This window comes from Falco biarmicus, chromosome Z (assembly GCF_023638135.1).
Source record: "Falco biarmicus isolate bFalBia1 chromosome Z, bFalBia1.pri, whole genome shotgun sequence".
Taxonomy (NCBI): domain Eukaryota; kingdom Metazoa; phylum Chordata; class Aves; order Falconiformes; family Falconidae; genus Falco; species Falco biarmicus.
Window position 1 is genome coordinate 538,650 of NC_079311.1, and position 16,405 is coordinate 555,054.

Here is a 16,405-nt window from a genome sequence, read left to right on the forward strand (position 1 = left end):
CGTTTTTGTGCTGCTGTGTCTGACTTGATTTACTTGTTTATGTTATCCTGGTGTGTTTGCCAAAACCGTACAATGGATTGACTATAAACAAGTAATGCTTGTGTGTTAGCTGATTTGGCTCTTGGTGAGATCTTACTAGATCACTTGGCAGTGCAAAATGATCCTCTGTTGGTATCTAGGCACGCACGTAGGCATTTTTGTCCGACGAGGCCAAGCACACGCTGCTGCCCACGGCTGCCCGCCTGCTTTGTGCTGTGGCTGTGCCAGTTCTGAGAGGACACGTCGAATCACAGAATCACTGAGGTTGCAAAAGACCTTTAAGATCAAAAGATCTGACCGTTAGCCCAGGACTACCAAGCCCACACCAAACCATGTCCCCAGGCGCCGCATCTGCGTGGTTTTTTTAAACTCCCCCAGGGACGGTGACTCCACCACCTCCCTGGGCAGCCTGTGGCAATGCTTGACCACCCTTTCCGTGAAGAAATGAAGAAAAAAAAAAAAAAAATCCTAGTATCCACCCTCCTGCAGCGGGGGGCCCAGCCCTGAGGGGCTGGTGTGACCCACGTGCAGGACCAGGCAGTGAGCCTTGTTCAACCGTGTACAATCGGCCTTGGCCCATCAGCCCAGCCTGCCCCGTTCCCTCGGCAGAGCCTCCTGCCCTGTAGCACGTCAACAGTCTTCCCTCACCCCCAGCTTGGTGTCATCTGCAAACTGAGGGCGCACTCTTATCTCCTTGTCCAGATCGTTGATAACGTTACCCAGGGCTGGCCCCAGCACGGAGAGCCCAGAGGACACCACGTGTGAGTGGCCACCACAGGATGTAGCTCCGTTCACCACCGCTCCTCAAGCCATCCAGGCAGCTTTTAACCCAGCGCAGAGCACACCCGTCCCAGCCATGAGCAGGCAGTTTCCCCAGGAGAATGCTGTAGGAGACTGTGTCCAAGGCTGTACTAAGGTCCAGGTAGGCACCACTCACTGCCTTTCCATCATCCACTAGGCAGGTCATCGTCTCATAGAAGGACATCATGATGTCATAGCTAATCAACGTGAAGTGGGTCCACATTTGAGCCAGTATGAGGTCTTGAAGGACCGTGTTGGCCCATCGATGCTTTGTGAGCTAGTCCAAACCAGGAGAGTGTGGCTGGACTTCACCGTGGTGGCTTTGGTTTCGTGTCTCATGGACCCGGTGCGGTGGGCTGTCTTCTGGCTAGTTCTCTGCTCTGAAGGCGGCATTAAAAATGTTTCATGTGCACCATTTGAGACGTCCAATGGCTGGCTGACCTCCCTGAAGGGATTCTTGCTCCTGCCGCAGCCTTGATGGGAAGGGGCACGTTGCCTGCCTCTCCCTCATCAGATGAAGGCTGGATAGCCTTGGGATCCTGGGAGCATCCCCACTTGTGCATGGAAATTACAGACATTATTTTCCTAGCAGTATCAGTTCCCTGATAAGGTCATTTTGTGACTGTGCAGGTGCTCGTGCTGGCAAGGTAGCAAGGCTAAGGGGCTAGGTAATGGGGCGATTATTTTTTGGTGACAACATCTAAATTCTCATTGGTGACCTTCCAGATCTGCCGCATAAGGCAACTAACAAAGGCTGGTTTGGTGACTTGCTTAACACAATGTACTAGTGCCGCCGGGACCAAATTGCATGACATGATGGCATCATTCACGTCATTCAGGGCAGTTAAACAGATTTTGAAAAGGCATAAAAGTAGCAGTCTGCAATTTAAATGCTATACTGCACTCCCTTAATTTTTTCTTAATATTACGTGAAAATACTCAGCCTGGAGCTTCCTATGAAAAGGAATGATCGAACTAATGGAAGACGTCAGTCGGTAGAAGCCACACATCAACATCGCATCTGCGTAACTGTAGGAGCGCACGCTTAGCTGAAGCCTTGTGTTTGCTTGCGCTGTGGAACCACTTTTGAAGGTTTGCTGTTCCTGCCAGAGAAAATAAGTCTTGGGAAGACTGTGGCAAAATTTCCTGTTGGAAAACTTCCACAGAGGCTAGGTTGTTTGCTCTGGCCTCTGCCAGCTGCGTCTGCGGGCAGCCAGCGCTGTTCACTCGCGTCGGCGACTTCCACCAGGACGCTGCAATCTCACTAGGTCGGTCCACAAGCATCCCTTTGCTCATAATTCAGCCTTGTAAAATGCTACCAAACCCCAGCAAGAATATTTCTGTTCAGGAAGTCCCCTGGCAATGGTTGTTCAAAACATCATTATGTACTTCAAGTGCCGAACTGCTGCAGCAAATCCTCTTGCTTCTGTGGCAGTTTTACCACCTTTTACTGCTTCTGGGTTACATGCTGGGGGCTGACCCTTGCCAGCAGCTCAAAAGAGCAAGCATGACCACCGGCCACCTGTCCAGAGGGACTGCGTTCCTGCGCCTCTTCCCTAGGCTCTTCCTTCTGCTGTGAGCGTGTGGTGAAAGCAGCAGCTGCCCTGCTGGTGTGAAAAGCTCCTTCCCCCATGGCAGGGTGAGCGTGAATCTCATCAGCACCATCAGCCAAATAACCACCAGAACAGGCTGCTTGAAAGGCACGGTCAAAATGATAATTACTGTTCATGTCAACCTGTAAAGAAATACTTGTTCTAGCAAAAGCTAGTTGTAAAAGCCTGTACATCACTCAGTAAGAATTTTGCCCTAGTAGAATATGCTTTTTGTAAAAGCTGAAATAGCATTAGTATCTACGCAGCATCTGTAAAATCCATAATCTGTTGTCATTGTTGCTCTCTGAATTCCTTGTGGGAAGATGTTGATGCTGCTCTGCCCTGGGAGCTGCTGCAGCTCGCCACACTGGCTAGCTATTTAGCTGCTGGTGGCCCAAAGTTTTGACTAGTGACTGCTGGTATGGAGTATTTCCAGAACTTACTGAGCAAGAAATCTTGTCAAGAGGTGTTTCCTCTTGGACGGACAAGACTTACTCATACTTTGCTGTCAGTACATTCAGCTCTGACCAGCCACACTCGGACTTGCCTAAAAAACTACAGGTTCCTTTAAGCAGGAGCAGAGTGATAAGGTTAACATTTTATTACCTACAGGGTTTTAAGTATTTCTAGAAAACAAAATCTTTTCAGAAAGGGCTTATCGATGATTTCTCGTAGAATCACAGAACACCTTGGACTTGAAGGGACTTCAAAGACTGTCTTAATTCCAACCCCCTGCCATGGGCATGGACACCCCCCCCCCCCAGCCCAGGCTGCTCCCAGCCCCGTCCAGCCTGGCCTTGAGCCCCCCCAGGGATGGGGCACCCACAGCTGCTCCGGGCAGCCTGGGCCAGGGTCTTACCACCCTCACAGGGAAGAATTTCTTCCTGATATCCTAATATCTAATTTCTGTGCCTGGCAAAATGATAGACAGCTGCAGAAGGTACTCTTTTAAGATGTGACACCTGAGATGTGCTCCAGTCATTCTGGCAGCCTTAGTTACAATCTTGTATCTTATTTCTTAACGTAATCGGGGGATCTAATACAAGTGCTCAGATACCGTTTCATTTGCGCTTAACTATTTCTCACATTGTTAGGGGTCACGATAACCTGCTGAATATTTAGTCAATATCCTTCAGCGTTACAGTAACTTCGCTAATACCAGAATCTTTAGTATCAAAACTGAAAAAGCATACAGACCAACAAACTCACCTGACGGGCTTGCGCCCATGTAATACAGCCAAGACTTTCACATCGAAGTAAATCCTTCTGATTTCTGTTACATCAATTGGAAAATTTCCAGCCAGTTGAGATGCTTGGGAGCCCAGTCATTCCTCCCTACCACCACGGCCACAAGCCTTTCCTTGGTCAGCAGAGTTCTCATTAAAAACTTCCCAGACACTTTCTGTTTCTGATGTGTGGGCATACAGTGATCAGCAAGGCTTGTAATCAAAACACGTTGATGAACATGTCAGAGACTCTCTGAGGCATGAAGCAAAAGTCTTCCTTTAACTAGCCAGCACCGGCAACTAATTAATGAACATATTTCAATAGCTACCATTCCTATCGTAGTAATCAAGAGGAAATCAAGCTGGGAATTTAGCAAGAACACTTGCCATGGGACAGAAAGAGGAGCAGATGAACTTTAATTCCCAAGCACAGGCTTTTCTCTGTGTGTTTCAGCTCCCTCCCTGCACCAGGCTTAGGACACTGCCAGCTGCTGCCCTCCCCTCTCAACCCCTCAGAAGTATTTTGGACTATTCCGCAGCACCCTGCTCAGCTTTTATATGGGCTGAGAGCTGGAAAGCACAGTGCAGACTGGGCTGGCTGGCTGGGATGGCTGCGGGGAAGCTGTGCTGGGCACTGGGCACCTGCCAGCAGAGGTCTGGCCGGGCGGCAGCCTCCCTGTGTGGGGAACCACGAGGCTCTTCCTCCTGGCTCCTGGAGCTCAGTGGAGAGGGGCTGTCAGCATTGCTGCTGGGAGCATCACCAGCAAGCTCCTGAGCTGGGAAGGAGACGCTTCCCCTCCTGCCTGTGCAGCCCCCTCCCCTTGCACCAGCATTTCAGTGCTGGTTTTGCATCAGTCAAGCAGCTGAGGCTTTGTGTCTCTCTTTTTCAGGGTGATTTCTACAGGCATGAGCAAAGCAGCTCTCAGCAAGACCTCAAGTGTGGTGGGGGCCTTCAGACCATAGGAGGAAGGGTCTTTCCTCCCTGGGCGTGTGGCATGGCCAGGCAGAGCCACAGCAGGTAGGCACCATGGTCTGTACCAGCTGAAGATCCCATCTGGCATCTTCAGTGGCTATAAAAAAGGAGGCAGCTGGCTGGTGGGGAGGAGTGGGCTGTCTCTGGTGCTCAGACCTTCGCTCTGCTGGACACGGAGAGGTGGCTGGGTCGGTGAGACCGATGCTATGCCGTCAGGGCAGCTGCTCCCAGGGCAGACACAGCGGGGATGGCTGGTGGGGAGGCTGGGTCATGGTCCGGTGGCTGAGCTTCACCCCGGTTTACTGCTGAAGGCTGACGTTTGCCGAGACTTGGTAAACCTCAGCCGGGACATATGTTTAGCCCAGAGGCATTTGCCTGGCTGCAGAATCACTTGGTTCTGGGAATGGGGGGGCACGAGTGGGGACGACACCGAGCCCGCACCTCCCCTTCCACGGTGCAAAGGCACGTTGGCAAACGCCTGCAAAGGTGAAGGCGCAGAGGAGAGGGCACGGGTGGCCACAGCTGAGCAGCCCTTGCTGTACAAACACACCTCTCAGCTGGGTGGATCAGCCGCTTGTGCCACCATTCACCCTGGCCACCACAGAAGGAGCCCGGGTGTCCTCCTGCATGAGCCTGGCCACCACAGGGAGGTTCACCTGGCTCAGCCCAGCACAAGCACTAAACAGCAAGAAGAGAGCAACAGCCTTGAGCTGGCTCCAGGCCAACGTGCTTGCCCAGCACGGTGACAGTGGAGCATCCAGAGACTGGGGATGGTCATCACTTTGCTGCTGCGATCCCACCGTGTATTGGAATCGCGGTACTGTGTTTGCCCTGCCGTTGCGGTGCGTGGCTGTTATCACTCTGCTAAACCGAAATCCAATGCAACAGGCCAAGCCAATGCCTACAGAGAAGCAGAGCTGGGGGGATGAGAGAGGGGGCTGGTCTGGAGATCGCGCTGGAGCCCACATGGCTTGGAAGCGGGGTGCCCATGCTAATCCATCCCATGCTCATCCATCCCACGCACCAAGCAGAAATCCCAGTTCTTTGCCCGGGGATGAGGGACAGCTTTTCAACCTTGCTTCAAGGCACCGTCTCTAGTCATGTTTAATCCTGACTGAAGGCGGCTCCTCCAAAGCCACGAGCTCCTGGGTTACGCTTACATGTTGCGCTGTGGAGCGCACGGTGGGTTCCCGTGCCCGTGAGGCCAACCGAACTGGTCCAGTCTTGCCTTTGGAGGAAACATAGGGTGGAGATGACCTGGTAGCAGCTGGGTGGCTGGTGCAGGTGCTCTGCTGCCGGCAGAGCTCATCGCTGCTCCGCACCTTCAGCACCTGCCCTGGCTGAACACACCGGGCACGCCTTGTGTTCTGTGTCTGGGGGATGGAATTCCCCTGGGATCAAGTGAACTGAAATGTTCACTCACCTCCTCCTCCTCCTCCTCCTCCTCCTCTCCACGCCTCTTGCAGCCTCAGAAACAAGACTGTCCCGGTTTCATACGCTGCTCTGAATGTTGAAACCTGAGCAGAGGAAGAGCAATGAGGCTGGGAGAGGAGGGGGCCTGACCGAGAGTACAGCTCAAAGGGGACTCGAGTCAAGGTCCGCTTTTCACCTTGTTCCCCAGCATGACTGGGAGCACACGGAGCTGGGAGGAGACTGGTCTGAAACGGGTGAGAGCCATCTCCACACCATGCAGTGAGGGCACCCACGGAGCTGGCCGGAGCGGCCGTGACCGTGATCGGCAGGGCTGTCCCCTCTGCCCTGTGGCCGTAGGTGCCAGGAGGGTGCAAAGGGATGGGACCACGGTGAGGTCGACATTTGCCTCCAAGCAGCTTCATCACCGCCAGGCAGGGATGGACCAGACCCAGGTCTCGTCCCCCCGCACCAGCCCGAGCAGACTGCCCTTGCCAAGGCTCCCCGACCACCCTACAGAGGTAGAACGTGAGAAGTTCAATTTAACAGACTCCCTCATCACACATGGGAACACAAGTTCACAATTTGCAGCTGTGTCCAGCTGTGGCAGCGCTGTCACTGCAAGACTGGGCGCACGACAAGCCTCTGGTAGAACTCCAGCAAAGTAACGTGACTGCTTGTTTAACGCACTTCGGTGTTGATTTCAAAATGCAACAATCCTATACGTCAAATCCTTGCCTTTTATTCTGCGCAGGATCCTGCGGCAGACAGCTTATGGGCACGCCCCGTACAAAACTGGAAAACTTCCTTGAGCCTTTCCACCCTTGCAGTGGGAAGATGCTGGGGGATCACACTCAACACACGCGTTGAAAGCAGGATTTCTGACCAGATTTCAATGTGTTAACATTTCTCCTGCTGCTGCAATGCAATGTCACAGCCACCTATCTTTTCCTTAAGGAAATGTCATCGGAGCACGCATCCCTCAAACAGGACATGGTAAAGAGCGTGCAGGTGCAATCCAAGGGGCACGCCTCACCAGTTGTTTCACCAGCTGGAGCAGAAGCTTGCTGGGGAGGACTACCAGCGAGAGATGGGTTCCAACCCCCATTTACAGAAGCGGCACAATTGTTGCAGGAGGGACAAAACCCTCAAAAGCCCCTGAAATGGGCTCAGATGTGCTCAGCCAGGCCTCTCCTGGCAGCTAGAGGCTTGGCACCCCGCTCAGCTTTTCCTTTGCACTAACACGTGTCTGGGAAAAAAAAATGAACTGGGGAGGGGGGGAACCAGTGTGGGGCTGCAGAACCTCCCAGCATGAATTGCAGTTTGCAATTCCCTTCAGAGCCATGCCCAGAATTAGTTAAGAGATACAAAAGACAGAGCTGGTGATGCTGGGGGGGGGGGCACGCAAGCTTTTTTGCTTTTCTTTAGACACCTGCGGAACAGAAGCATCACACCTTGGCACCAATTCAGCAAGACATCCTCGGCCGTGGGCTGTGCCGAGACCTGCCTCTCTGCCCTTCCTGGAGCTGGAGAGCGTTTTTCTGAGCTGGGGCCAAACCCCATCCATCGCCTTGATGGATGGACCCGCAGACCCCGCAGCGCTGTGTGCTCTGCCCCGCGCCCTGTTATCAAATGAAATGAGCACAACGTGGTCACTGCTTCTCTTTAATGGCTACAGCGCAGTTCCCTCACCACAGGCACCACTGGCATGCTGCTGCAGAGGCGAGGAGGCACAGGACTGGTCCACGAGGCTTCTCCAGGGAAGGGAACGCCAAGTCCTGCTGCTCTGAGGGAGCGGGGCTCTGGCCGTCACAGCAGCAGCTCGTGGGGCATGGGCTCCCCTCGCAGCCCGGCCAGCAGGTTGTTGGCTGCCAGCACTGCCATGGTGCTTCTTGTGGCATACGTGGCACTCCCGATGTGCGGCAGAATCACTGCAGGGGACAGGGAGTTCCTTGCTCATTTCTTACCTTTGCTGACCTCTTACAGGGGCCTTCCCATGGGGGGCAACCTGCATCCTGCGCCCCCCACAGCTACACTGGGATTACATCAGCCATAGAGCCTGAAAGAAAATCATCAGCCACTGAGGACTGGAAAAGACATCTGATAAACGGCTGACTAAGCTATTTTTTAAGTCCTTCAGGCAAAAAGACAGTCAGCCAAGAGTGGGTCCTCCTTTCTGCGTTCAGGCTTGGTACTTACCTTCCCGCACAGACTGAGAGTTGGCAGTAGATGTCAGATACCATCCCTGCAACAAACACGCACTGAAAATTGCACGCTGCCGCTCCCACACAGCTTTAGGAGGTTTTGCTCATGGACAAGCACGAACCAGCACCTCTACGGGCAAGGACCTGAATACTGTCGTGAAACATTGTTTTACAGACCCCTGGGTGCACGGGAGAGGCACGTGTGGAGGCAAACTGCCCCTGCTGAACAGAGCTGCCATGCTGTGGCACGGTCAGGGCAGTAGAAAGGACCAAGCCAAAGCTGCTTTAGTCGTAAATTATTATAACATTAGTAGCGGGTGGTACTTGCCCAAGGTACTTGCACTGCAGTCCCTGGTTGTTTTCTAACAGAGAACATTTACCAACAATGCAGAAACCTGACAGGCTGCTGTCCCGGGGAGAGAAGGCCTTCCCAAGAAGGACTGTGGGGCCACCAGCCTAGGTTCCGTGCTCCTCCAGCTGCTGAAACTATCTGGCAGGTTTGGGTGAAAGCTGCGAATAGTTTCAGAATTATCAAAGCCTCATTTCCGTGAATACGTATGTATTTGCTTTTCTCTTGCTTGGTGATATTCCTAAGATCTCAGAAGCCCTGTAAGTATTTCCAGAAAGTCTCTGCTTTTATAGTTTCTCACACTGTCTACTATGGGGACCAAAGCAAACAAATCAAAAATATTCTTTAGCAAAAAGATAATCAGAGCAACAGCTATGAACCTGTTTTTCAGAAACGAACGCTTGGTCACAGGCCATCCCCAATCGTCATGCGTGCCTCTATGGTTTGGGGTTTTTTTTGGGTTTTTTTTGGAAACAGCCTTTTCCTACTCCAAAACCCTCCTTCCTGGAAAGAGAACATCCTGCACAGCCACTCCAGTACTTTGCCCATGCAAGTGAAGATGCACACGCTGGCTCGCACGCTTTGGGGGCAGCTTGAGCAGCCAAGGCACTCGATCGTGCAAGAGGGAGCTGCTCTGGCCCACCTGGTGCCATCAGCTCTCAGCAGGGCTGGCCACCCCAGCACAGCCCAGCACCCAGGTAGGAACAGGCACCCTGCCCCTGCACCAGTGACGGGGTAGCAGACAATCACAAGATGGTTACTTTCTAACTAGAAAGCACTGCCTGCTCGGTGTTGCATTTCTGTCTTTTTTTTTTTTTCTGCCTCAAGGGATACCTGCGAGCCTGTGGAGGAGGAAAGCTCCTGCTCCAGCTTTACAGGGGACAGGCCAAGATACTCACTGAAGGCCACGCCAGGGAAGGCAGTGAACACACCAGGAGCTATCCCTAACTTGTCCCAGGCTGCTGGCCAGCCTGTGATGCCTGTGAGGATGGAACTGTGCTGGTACGTGGCAAGGCCATAAGAAGCAGCCCCTAGCACAGCCCCTTCACCCTTCACCAACGAGGATCCCAGGAACTAAGACTGAGGGTTTTGCCAACGTCCTGCGCTAAAATATCATCCTGCCCCAAAATATCATCCTGCCCCACACAGCAGCTCTCAGCAAGGTCTCGGGAAAGCACTGGTGAATCAAGCGGCGATCAGCTACTGGCCCCTGGCTGAAGGTGCTCCTGCCTCCAGCGGTTTGGCGATGCTGAAGCACAAGAGCAGCTGAGCAAGCCCCTTCCTAACCAGCCTTTCTCCTCCGACCTAACCTCCTCTGGAGAAGACACGCACTAGTCCTGGGACCAGCACCTTCCCAGCGGCCTGATGCCTTGTTGTGAAAGTTGCCTTGGGCTGTCCAGGGGATGCAGCTAGCCCACCTGCAAAGAAACCCTTGCTCATCCCACACCAGGCTCACAGCGGGTGGGCTAACGGGCAAGCCCCGCAGTGGCTGCAGCGCTCTGAAGGCCAAGGTTCCTCTAGGTAGATCCAGCACCCAGCTGTTTAGCTGCATGGGAAGCTTTTCTAACTGAGTATATGCCCAGGAGTTTACAGAATAACAGAACTTGGCAGGCCACCAGCAGGCATTTGCTTTCCCATTCAGGCACCTGCTGGTATCAGACCCCTTCAGGAATTTCACCCCATGCCTCAGCCCCCTGAATGGAGATCCATCAGGAAGGTGCTAAAAAATGAGCTGATCTCAACTGCTTTCTGGAGAATTATAATACTTCCCGTACTAGTTTGACATCACATTGGTGAGATCTTCCCCTCTGGCAGCTCCCTGCATCGTACAGTGGGCACAGTCTGCTCAAATACACTTGACCTTTCTGTCCTTCCGCATTTTAGTGTATGCTTGCACTGGCAGGCTAACGGGGACAGAGAATCTCGTCACACCAGCTAGCGGGTCCCCAGCTGTGGGCACCCAAGGCACCCCAAGCACAGGCTGCTGGAGCACACTGGGGGCCTTGCTGCCCACTTACCACAGTTCTTGAGGGAGAGCAGGGGGTGGTCAGTGGGCAGTGGCTCCGGTGTCGTGACATCCAGGCCTGCTGCTGCAATCTGCCCATGGGCCAGCGCATCATACAGGTCATCCTGGTTCACCACGGCCCCCCTGGAAAACAGAGAGAGAGGCCCAAGCTGCTGCTGAGGGGTCCCGTGGGCTCCCAGGAGTGCGTGGCCAGGGCTTGGGTCATGTAGGACAGCCTGGGCACCGGCCCCCAGGTCCCCAGGGCTGCCTGAGCAGAGACCCTCTCTGGGATGCACCTGAACCTCCCACTGCAATGAGCTGCTCCTGCTCCAGGCTGCCCACCAGCAGGGAGAAGAGCTGGGTGCTGGAGAACAGGATGACCCCAGGGCAGCCACGGTGGGAGGCAACGGGAACGGGAGGCTACTGCCAGACCCCACCAAGGAGTCCTGTTGCAGCTGCCTCCACCTCAAATGCAAGGCTTCTGGCAGTTGCATCTGTCTCTTGCACAAGCCCTCAGCCCCACACCACCCAACTGTCACCGCCCGTCCACCTCACCGGGGTGGGACACGGGGCCCTGGGGAGGAGATAGAGGCTGCAGCCCCCTGAATAACTTCCCATGCCTTTGCCTTGATCCCAAGAGACCTTGGGCTGGATGGACAACGTGCTGGACAAACGGTTCCGGCAGCTGCAGCCATGAACATGTACAGGCTGTCTGGAGTCCCAGCGGGAGCGCACCTCAGAGCCTACCAGTTCTCCCCTGCAACCACAGCTGTCGGCAGCGTGGCAGTCACCCCCCGTGCAGCAGCTAGGTTGCAATTACCTGCTCGTGTTGATGAACACAGAGGTCTTCTTCATTCTGCCAAAAAAGTCCTTGTTGCACATTCCCTGGGTGGCCGGAGTCAAAGCACAAGTCACCACAACGAAGTCCGACTCTTCGGCCAGCCTCGTGAGTGGGACTGAGTGGAGAAACAAGAGGTCACAGCTCTGCTCGGGTATGTCACCAACCCACTTCAGCAACCCTCTTATCCATAAGGTTCACCAGAAAGCACGTGCTGCTCTGAAGAGACCTGGCTGACCATCCTCCACAGACTGGGAGACACAAAGACCAGAAAACATGAGAAACCATGCACATTCCTGCAGATAGCACTGCAGTGTTTTGTTTCACTTTTGATTTAAAATTGAGCCAAAGGGGAAACGAGTGATGCTTCAGCCGTCTGGCCCGAAGGAGGCTCTGGTATGTATTTCATGTTTAGACAGCAAAATATGGCAGCAGCAGTTTGCACCAGCATTAAATCTCTCTTTCACTCCTGGAGGCAAGAGGAAAAGTGCAAGGAGACAGACAAGTTCTGCCGATAATTTCATGCAAAAAAGTACCAACTGGAAATGCACTGGCTTTGGAGTGAAAATTAGCACTTGATGCAAGTCTTGGGACTCTTTAACAGGGCCACGGAAAAGTCCCATTCCGCAGCTAAGAGACATTCCCAGGCTTGGCCGGACATTAATTTAACATGAATGTTAAAGCAGGAGGTTAGAGTTGACGTTTGTTTCCAGCAGCCAGCATCTCAGCAAAGATCTGTGGTCAGCCTCAGCCTGTCCCCTCCTCCGTGCAGGACAGATGCCTCGGTACCCATCTCGCGGGGGGGGGGAGGTCCACAAGACCCTTCCCTTCCTCCCAGGGGCAGCTGCCACTGTCCCCTCCCTGTCTGTTCCATTCCACTTCCTTGCGGGGATAAAACTGGGGGTCACACACAGATGGACACAAGGGAAAGATGAAATGCAAAAGCAGCAGGAACGGCCACAACCCACAATTCCGGTGGGCAGCCAGTTCGCGGCCAGGTGTGTCCAGCTTTCCGGCTGGAATTGCCCGGCTCAAGGCAGCAGGTGCCCCTCCCCGCCGCTGCGCAGGGAACGTTTGCGATTTGCCATCCCCTCCCCTGTTGCCACCACGGTGGTTCACACCAGCTACACCAGGGAGCCCCCCAGAACCTCCTGCTCGCCCCTCCCTGTGGGAGGCCAGCCCTGGTGGGGTGACACTTCCCCCGGAGCCAACCCAGCCACAGTGCTGCGCGCTGCCCTGCCGCCGCTGCCCGACAGCCGCCCCCGCTTCTGCCGCCCTCCTTACCAAACTCAGCTGCAAACTCCGCAGCGCACTCTGATTTCGGACAAGTGCCAGCGTACAAAAACTTCTTGACCCCAAACGGCTTTAGGCGGTGGGCAACTGCCTGTCCTAGGAGCAAGAAAGAAGGAAAGACACAAGCCATCGGCTGACAAAGTTCACAACGGAACGGATGACAGGCACGTCACCTTGGACTTCGTACAGGGCATTCGTTTAACTAAAAATCGAGAGGACAATGTCCAGTTTGCTGTAGCGTTCAGGTAGCAGGCATGTCTGAACGCTTTAAACTTCTAAGGTTTGGGCCTGGTGAGTCAAGATCGCTGTTCAGAGGAGGCCCTACACATCTCCCCTTGTTCTCCTGGATTTTAGAGGCGAGTGCCAGGGACACCGCCTCAGCGGAATCTCCCACCCCCCCGCCACCACAGCAACACACGAACCTTGAGCCCAACCTGCACTTACCTATTCTCCCCAGACCTATGATGCCCACCGTACTACCAGACAGACCATAGCCGCACATCCATAAGGGCTTCCACGTTGTCCAGCCACCACTGGCAGAGAGCGTGAGATGGAAACAAATGTCAGACAGCAGCAGGGGAGAGCCTGCTCATAGCCTTGTCCAGCCACATTCTCTCAGGTTCCCGTTTTGTGACCTCGGTGGTCTCCTGCAGGAACCTGCTTGGACCCTGGGCGCACAGCAGCCACCTTGGGGCCAACTTTAGGCACCACTAACCACAGCCCTAGAAGCTATGGCCAGACCTTCCACGTGTGTCCTCCTTGAGGGATCTGTGGTGGCTTTGGGTGCTGTCTGCCACAGGTCCGCTAACCTAGCATAGAGAGGGGGAGTTCTGCACCTCTCACAGCCCCCACGGAGCGCATCTCCAAAGTGTCACAGAACTGCAGGGGACTCGGCCTGGGCCTGCAAGATGTTTTGGTGCAAGCCGGGTGAAACTCTGGCCTTCACCTGTCTGGTGTGGCATGCTTTCTCCTGCAGCTCTCAACTGGGAGGCTCAGAAGCCAGGCCCTTGCTCCAGCTGGCAGCTGCTGATACTCACTTCTTTACCTGCTCCGCTGCCTCCGGCAGCCGGCGGCACGCAGCCAGCAGCAAAGCCACGGAGAGTTCTGCAGTGGCATCGGTCAGGACGTCGGGGGTGTACCCCACCCGGATCCCTCTGCAAGGCAAGGAAGGTCTCGGGGGCAACGCCGCCAGCCTCGTGGTGCTACCTACAGGTTTCTGGGCAGGTTGCTGAAGCTATTACCTCCTTCTAGGTACCTGCAGCACCACGAGCAAGAGGGCCCCCGTTTTGGCCCCTGAGCCCTTCCTCCTCCTCAAGACTCTTCTCAATTGCCGTTGGGTCAGCCTAGCCCTTCCCTAGCATCCAAAGGCTCCCGCGACCCCAGCCGGGTCAGGGGTGACCTCAGGCGGGTCGGGGGTGACCTCAGGCGGGTCGGGGGTGACCCCAACCCCAACCTAGCAAGAGGGAGGTGCAGGCCCAGGCCGTGCCAATGGCTTCGCCTCCCTCCCCGCTGCCCCCCCACGCCCCCACCCCCCCCGGAGGGTTAGTTACCGCTTCTTGATTTCGTCCAGGGAGAGGTGGTCAAAGCCCACGGACATGGTGCTGATGACTTTCAGGCCAGGTCCTGCAAGATACCACCAGCACGCGGCTGCCCAGCGTCGCCCCGGGACGGCGGGACCGCGGACGGGGGGGGGGAACGGGGTGGTGTTGGGGGGGGTTCGGGGCCGCAGCCCGCACCCACCGGCGGCCTCCAGCACCTCGCGGTCGATGCGGTCGGAGAGGAGGCAGAGCAGCCCGCGCTTCCCCGCCACGCCGGCCAGCAGCTCTGCCCGCGGCACCGGCTCCTCCGAGTCCCACTGCTGGACGCGGCACCTGCGGCGGGAGCGCGGCCCGTCACCCCGCCGCCTGTCCCGCACCCGGCCCCGCACCCGGCCCCGCGCTCACCCGCCGGCCTGCGACAGGACCCGCAGCCCCTCGGCCGGGATCCGCCGCGTCACGAACACCGCCATGGCCGCGCCGCGCGCCCGCCCGCCGCCGCCGCCGCCGCCGCAGCGACCCCGGGCGGCCGCCGCGCCACGCCCCGCCCCGCGCCCCGCCCCGCGCCCCGCCCCGCGCCCCGCCCCCGGCCCCGCGCCCCGCCCCGCGCCCCGCCCCCCGCCCCGCCCCGCCGGGAACAGGCGCGCTCGGGGAGGCTCGGCTGGGAGCGTGTGTGCGTTCATACCCATACCCATATATGTGTATATATGTTTGCATCCATTGATTTGGGTTCCTTTTGACTTTTTTTTTTTTTTCAAATTCCTTGCAACATCAAGGTACTATCTTGTCTTCTGGTGACATGTCTTCTTGTCTTCTGGTGTCTTCTCCAGAGCTGGCAGAGAGGCCATACCAAATATCGCAAACTGTGACACCGAACTGGGTCCATCAGCATGGTGACACCTTCATGCCTTTGTAGGAGAAGTACTGCTGTAATGCTATAAGGTGTAACGCTGTCTAATATCATCACCGATCAGTAAGTAAGGCGGGGTGGGAACTACTACGTCAACCAGCTTTTAGCCACGGCTTTGTGCCAAGGTCATTAAAGAGGTTGGTGATGACCTATACCACTTTTGCTTGGAGGTGCTGGGTTTCCAGACCACGTACAGGGTGATGGGTCCTCCCAGGTTCTGTTTTGCTGTGGTCACCCAACCTCATCCCTCATCAGGAATTTTATTTTTTTTTTTAGCTCTGATCTCTTTCACTTCTATCTCCTGAGGCATCACTGAAGTACTTCTCTGTCCGCTGGCCCAGGAGGCACAGAGGAGCCATGATACACCCTGCTGGGACCCAACCTGCATCTCTTAAGCAGCGCATACCTACTCTGAAGTGAGAGTGAGAACGTGCCGGCTGAGAGGAACCATCCACGCAGCTTGCTGCTCCAGATACAGCATTCATCTCCCAGAGATCCCTTTGTCCAGCTGCTTGAAGAAGCCATACAGAGCACCCCACCAGTAAGGATCTAGGCTGAGCTGGTTGCCTAAGCTTCACTGATGAAGAGGGATTGCCACCCCTAGCTGACAATTGACACTACAGGCATTGGGTACTGTTGTAGGATGATCATTTCCACCTCAGAGTCTGCCGTGACTACTTTGTGAAGTTTCCAAAGGCCAGAGAGAGGCGGAGTAAAGCCTCTCCCAGCGCTAAACAGACTTTGCTTGTTAATAGCCAGATTGAAATTTGCTGGGGGCCTGACCCGCATCTGCTTTATGGTCACAAAATGAACACAGCTGGCTATAGGAGTGGGTGGGTGGAGAAGCCAAAAAAAGACATGAGCTCATATAGGAAGGCGGGCTAGAACAGGCGTGTTGTCCCTGGGAGTAAGTACAGTCACACCTCTAAAGAGAACACATGCATGGAAGTTTAACATCCCAGAATATCTACCTGGGATTCCTTCTGCGGTTCCACAGCAGGTGCTTCACAAGCTTGCGCCACGCAAGAGGTGGGGATGGCTTGCAGCACACCTGGCGGCAGGTTTTTGTGTGAGGAGGAGGATCTGCAGGCCCTGTGCCCCGGCTGGCAGCTGCGACGTGCCCGCAGGCAGAGCCTGGCTGGCTCGCGTGGCTCCCTGCGCCCGCGGTTCACTGCGCCCGGTGCTGCTGGGAAAACAAAAGGTCTGTCTGCTACAGGGCCTCCTCCTCCT

General features: G+C 55.3%; 1 protein-coding gene across 3 annotated transcripts; it reads right to left on the reverse strand.

Annotated features, from left to right (window-relative positions):
- Positions 1 to 7,693: 7,693 nt before the first annotated feature.
- Positions 7,694 to 14,770, reverse strand: LOC130142910 (glyoxylate reductase/hydroxypyruvate reductase-like). Of its 3 annotated transcripts, XM_056325383.1 has the most exons (10): positions 14,674 to 14,770; positions 14,471 to 14,601; positions 14,281 to 14,353; positions 13,768 to 13,884; positions 13,175 to 13,263; positions 12,722 to 12,826; positions 11,420 to 11,555; positions 10,613 to 10,743; positions 8,241 to 8,286; positions 7,937 to 8,100 (listed from the first exon to the last, which is right to left on the reverse strand). In XM_056325383.1, the coding sequence occupies exons 1-10, from the start codon at positions 14,736 to 14,738 to the stop codon at positions 8,088 to 8,090; spliced, it is 906 nt and encodes a 301-aa protein (XP_056181358.1). In that variant the 5' UTR covers positions 14,739 to 14,770; the 3' UTR covers positions 7,937 to 8,087. The 3 variants fall into 3 exon arrangements, with proteins under 3 accessions (XP_056181357.1, XP_056181358.1, XP_056181359.1); XM_056325382.1 differs by lacking the exon at positions 8,241 to 8,286 and having other exon boundaries at positions 7,694 to 7,972; XM_056325384.1 differs by lacking the exon at positions 8,241 to 8,286.
- Between the last annotated feature and the right edge of the window lie 1,635 nt (positions 14,771 to 16,405).

Excerpts from the sequence above, each read along its gene's own strand:
- LOC130142910 (XM_056325382.1), bottom strand. The coding sequence starts at position 14,738 with ATGGCGGTGTTCGTGACGCGGCGGATCCCGGCCGAGGGGCTGCGGGTC. Across the intron at positions 12,827-13,174 it reads CATAGGTCTGGGGAGAATAG|GACAGGCAGTTGCCCACCGC; the intron begins GTAAGTGCAGGT and ends TCTTGCTCCTAG. Across the intron at positions 11,556-12,721 it reads GGAGTTTGCAGCTGAGTTTG|TCCCACTCACGAGGCTGGCC; the intron begins GTAAGGAGGGCG and ends TTCTCCACTCAG.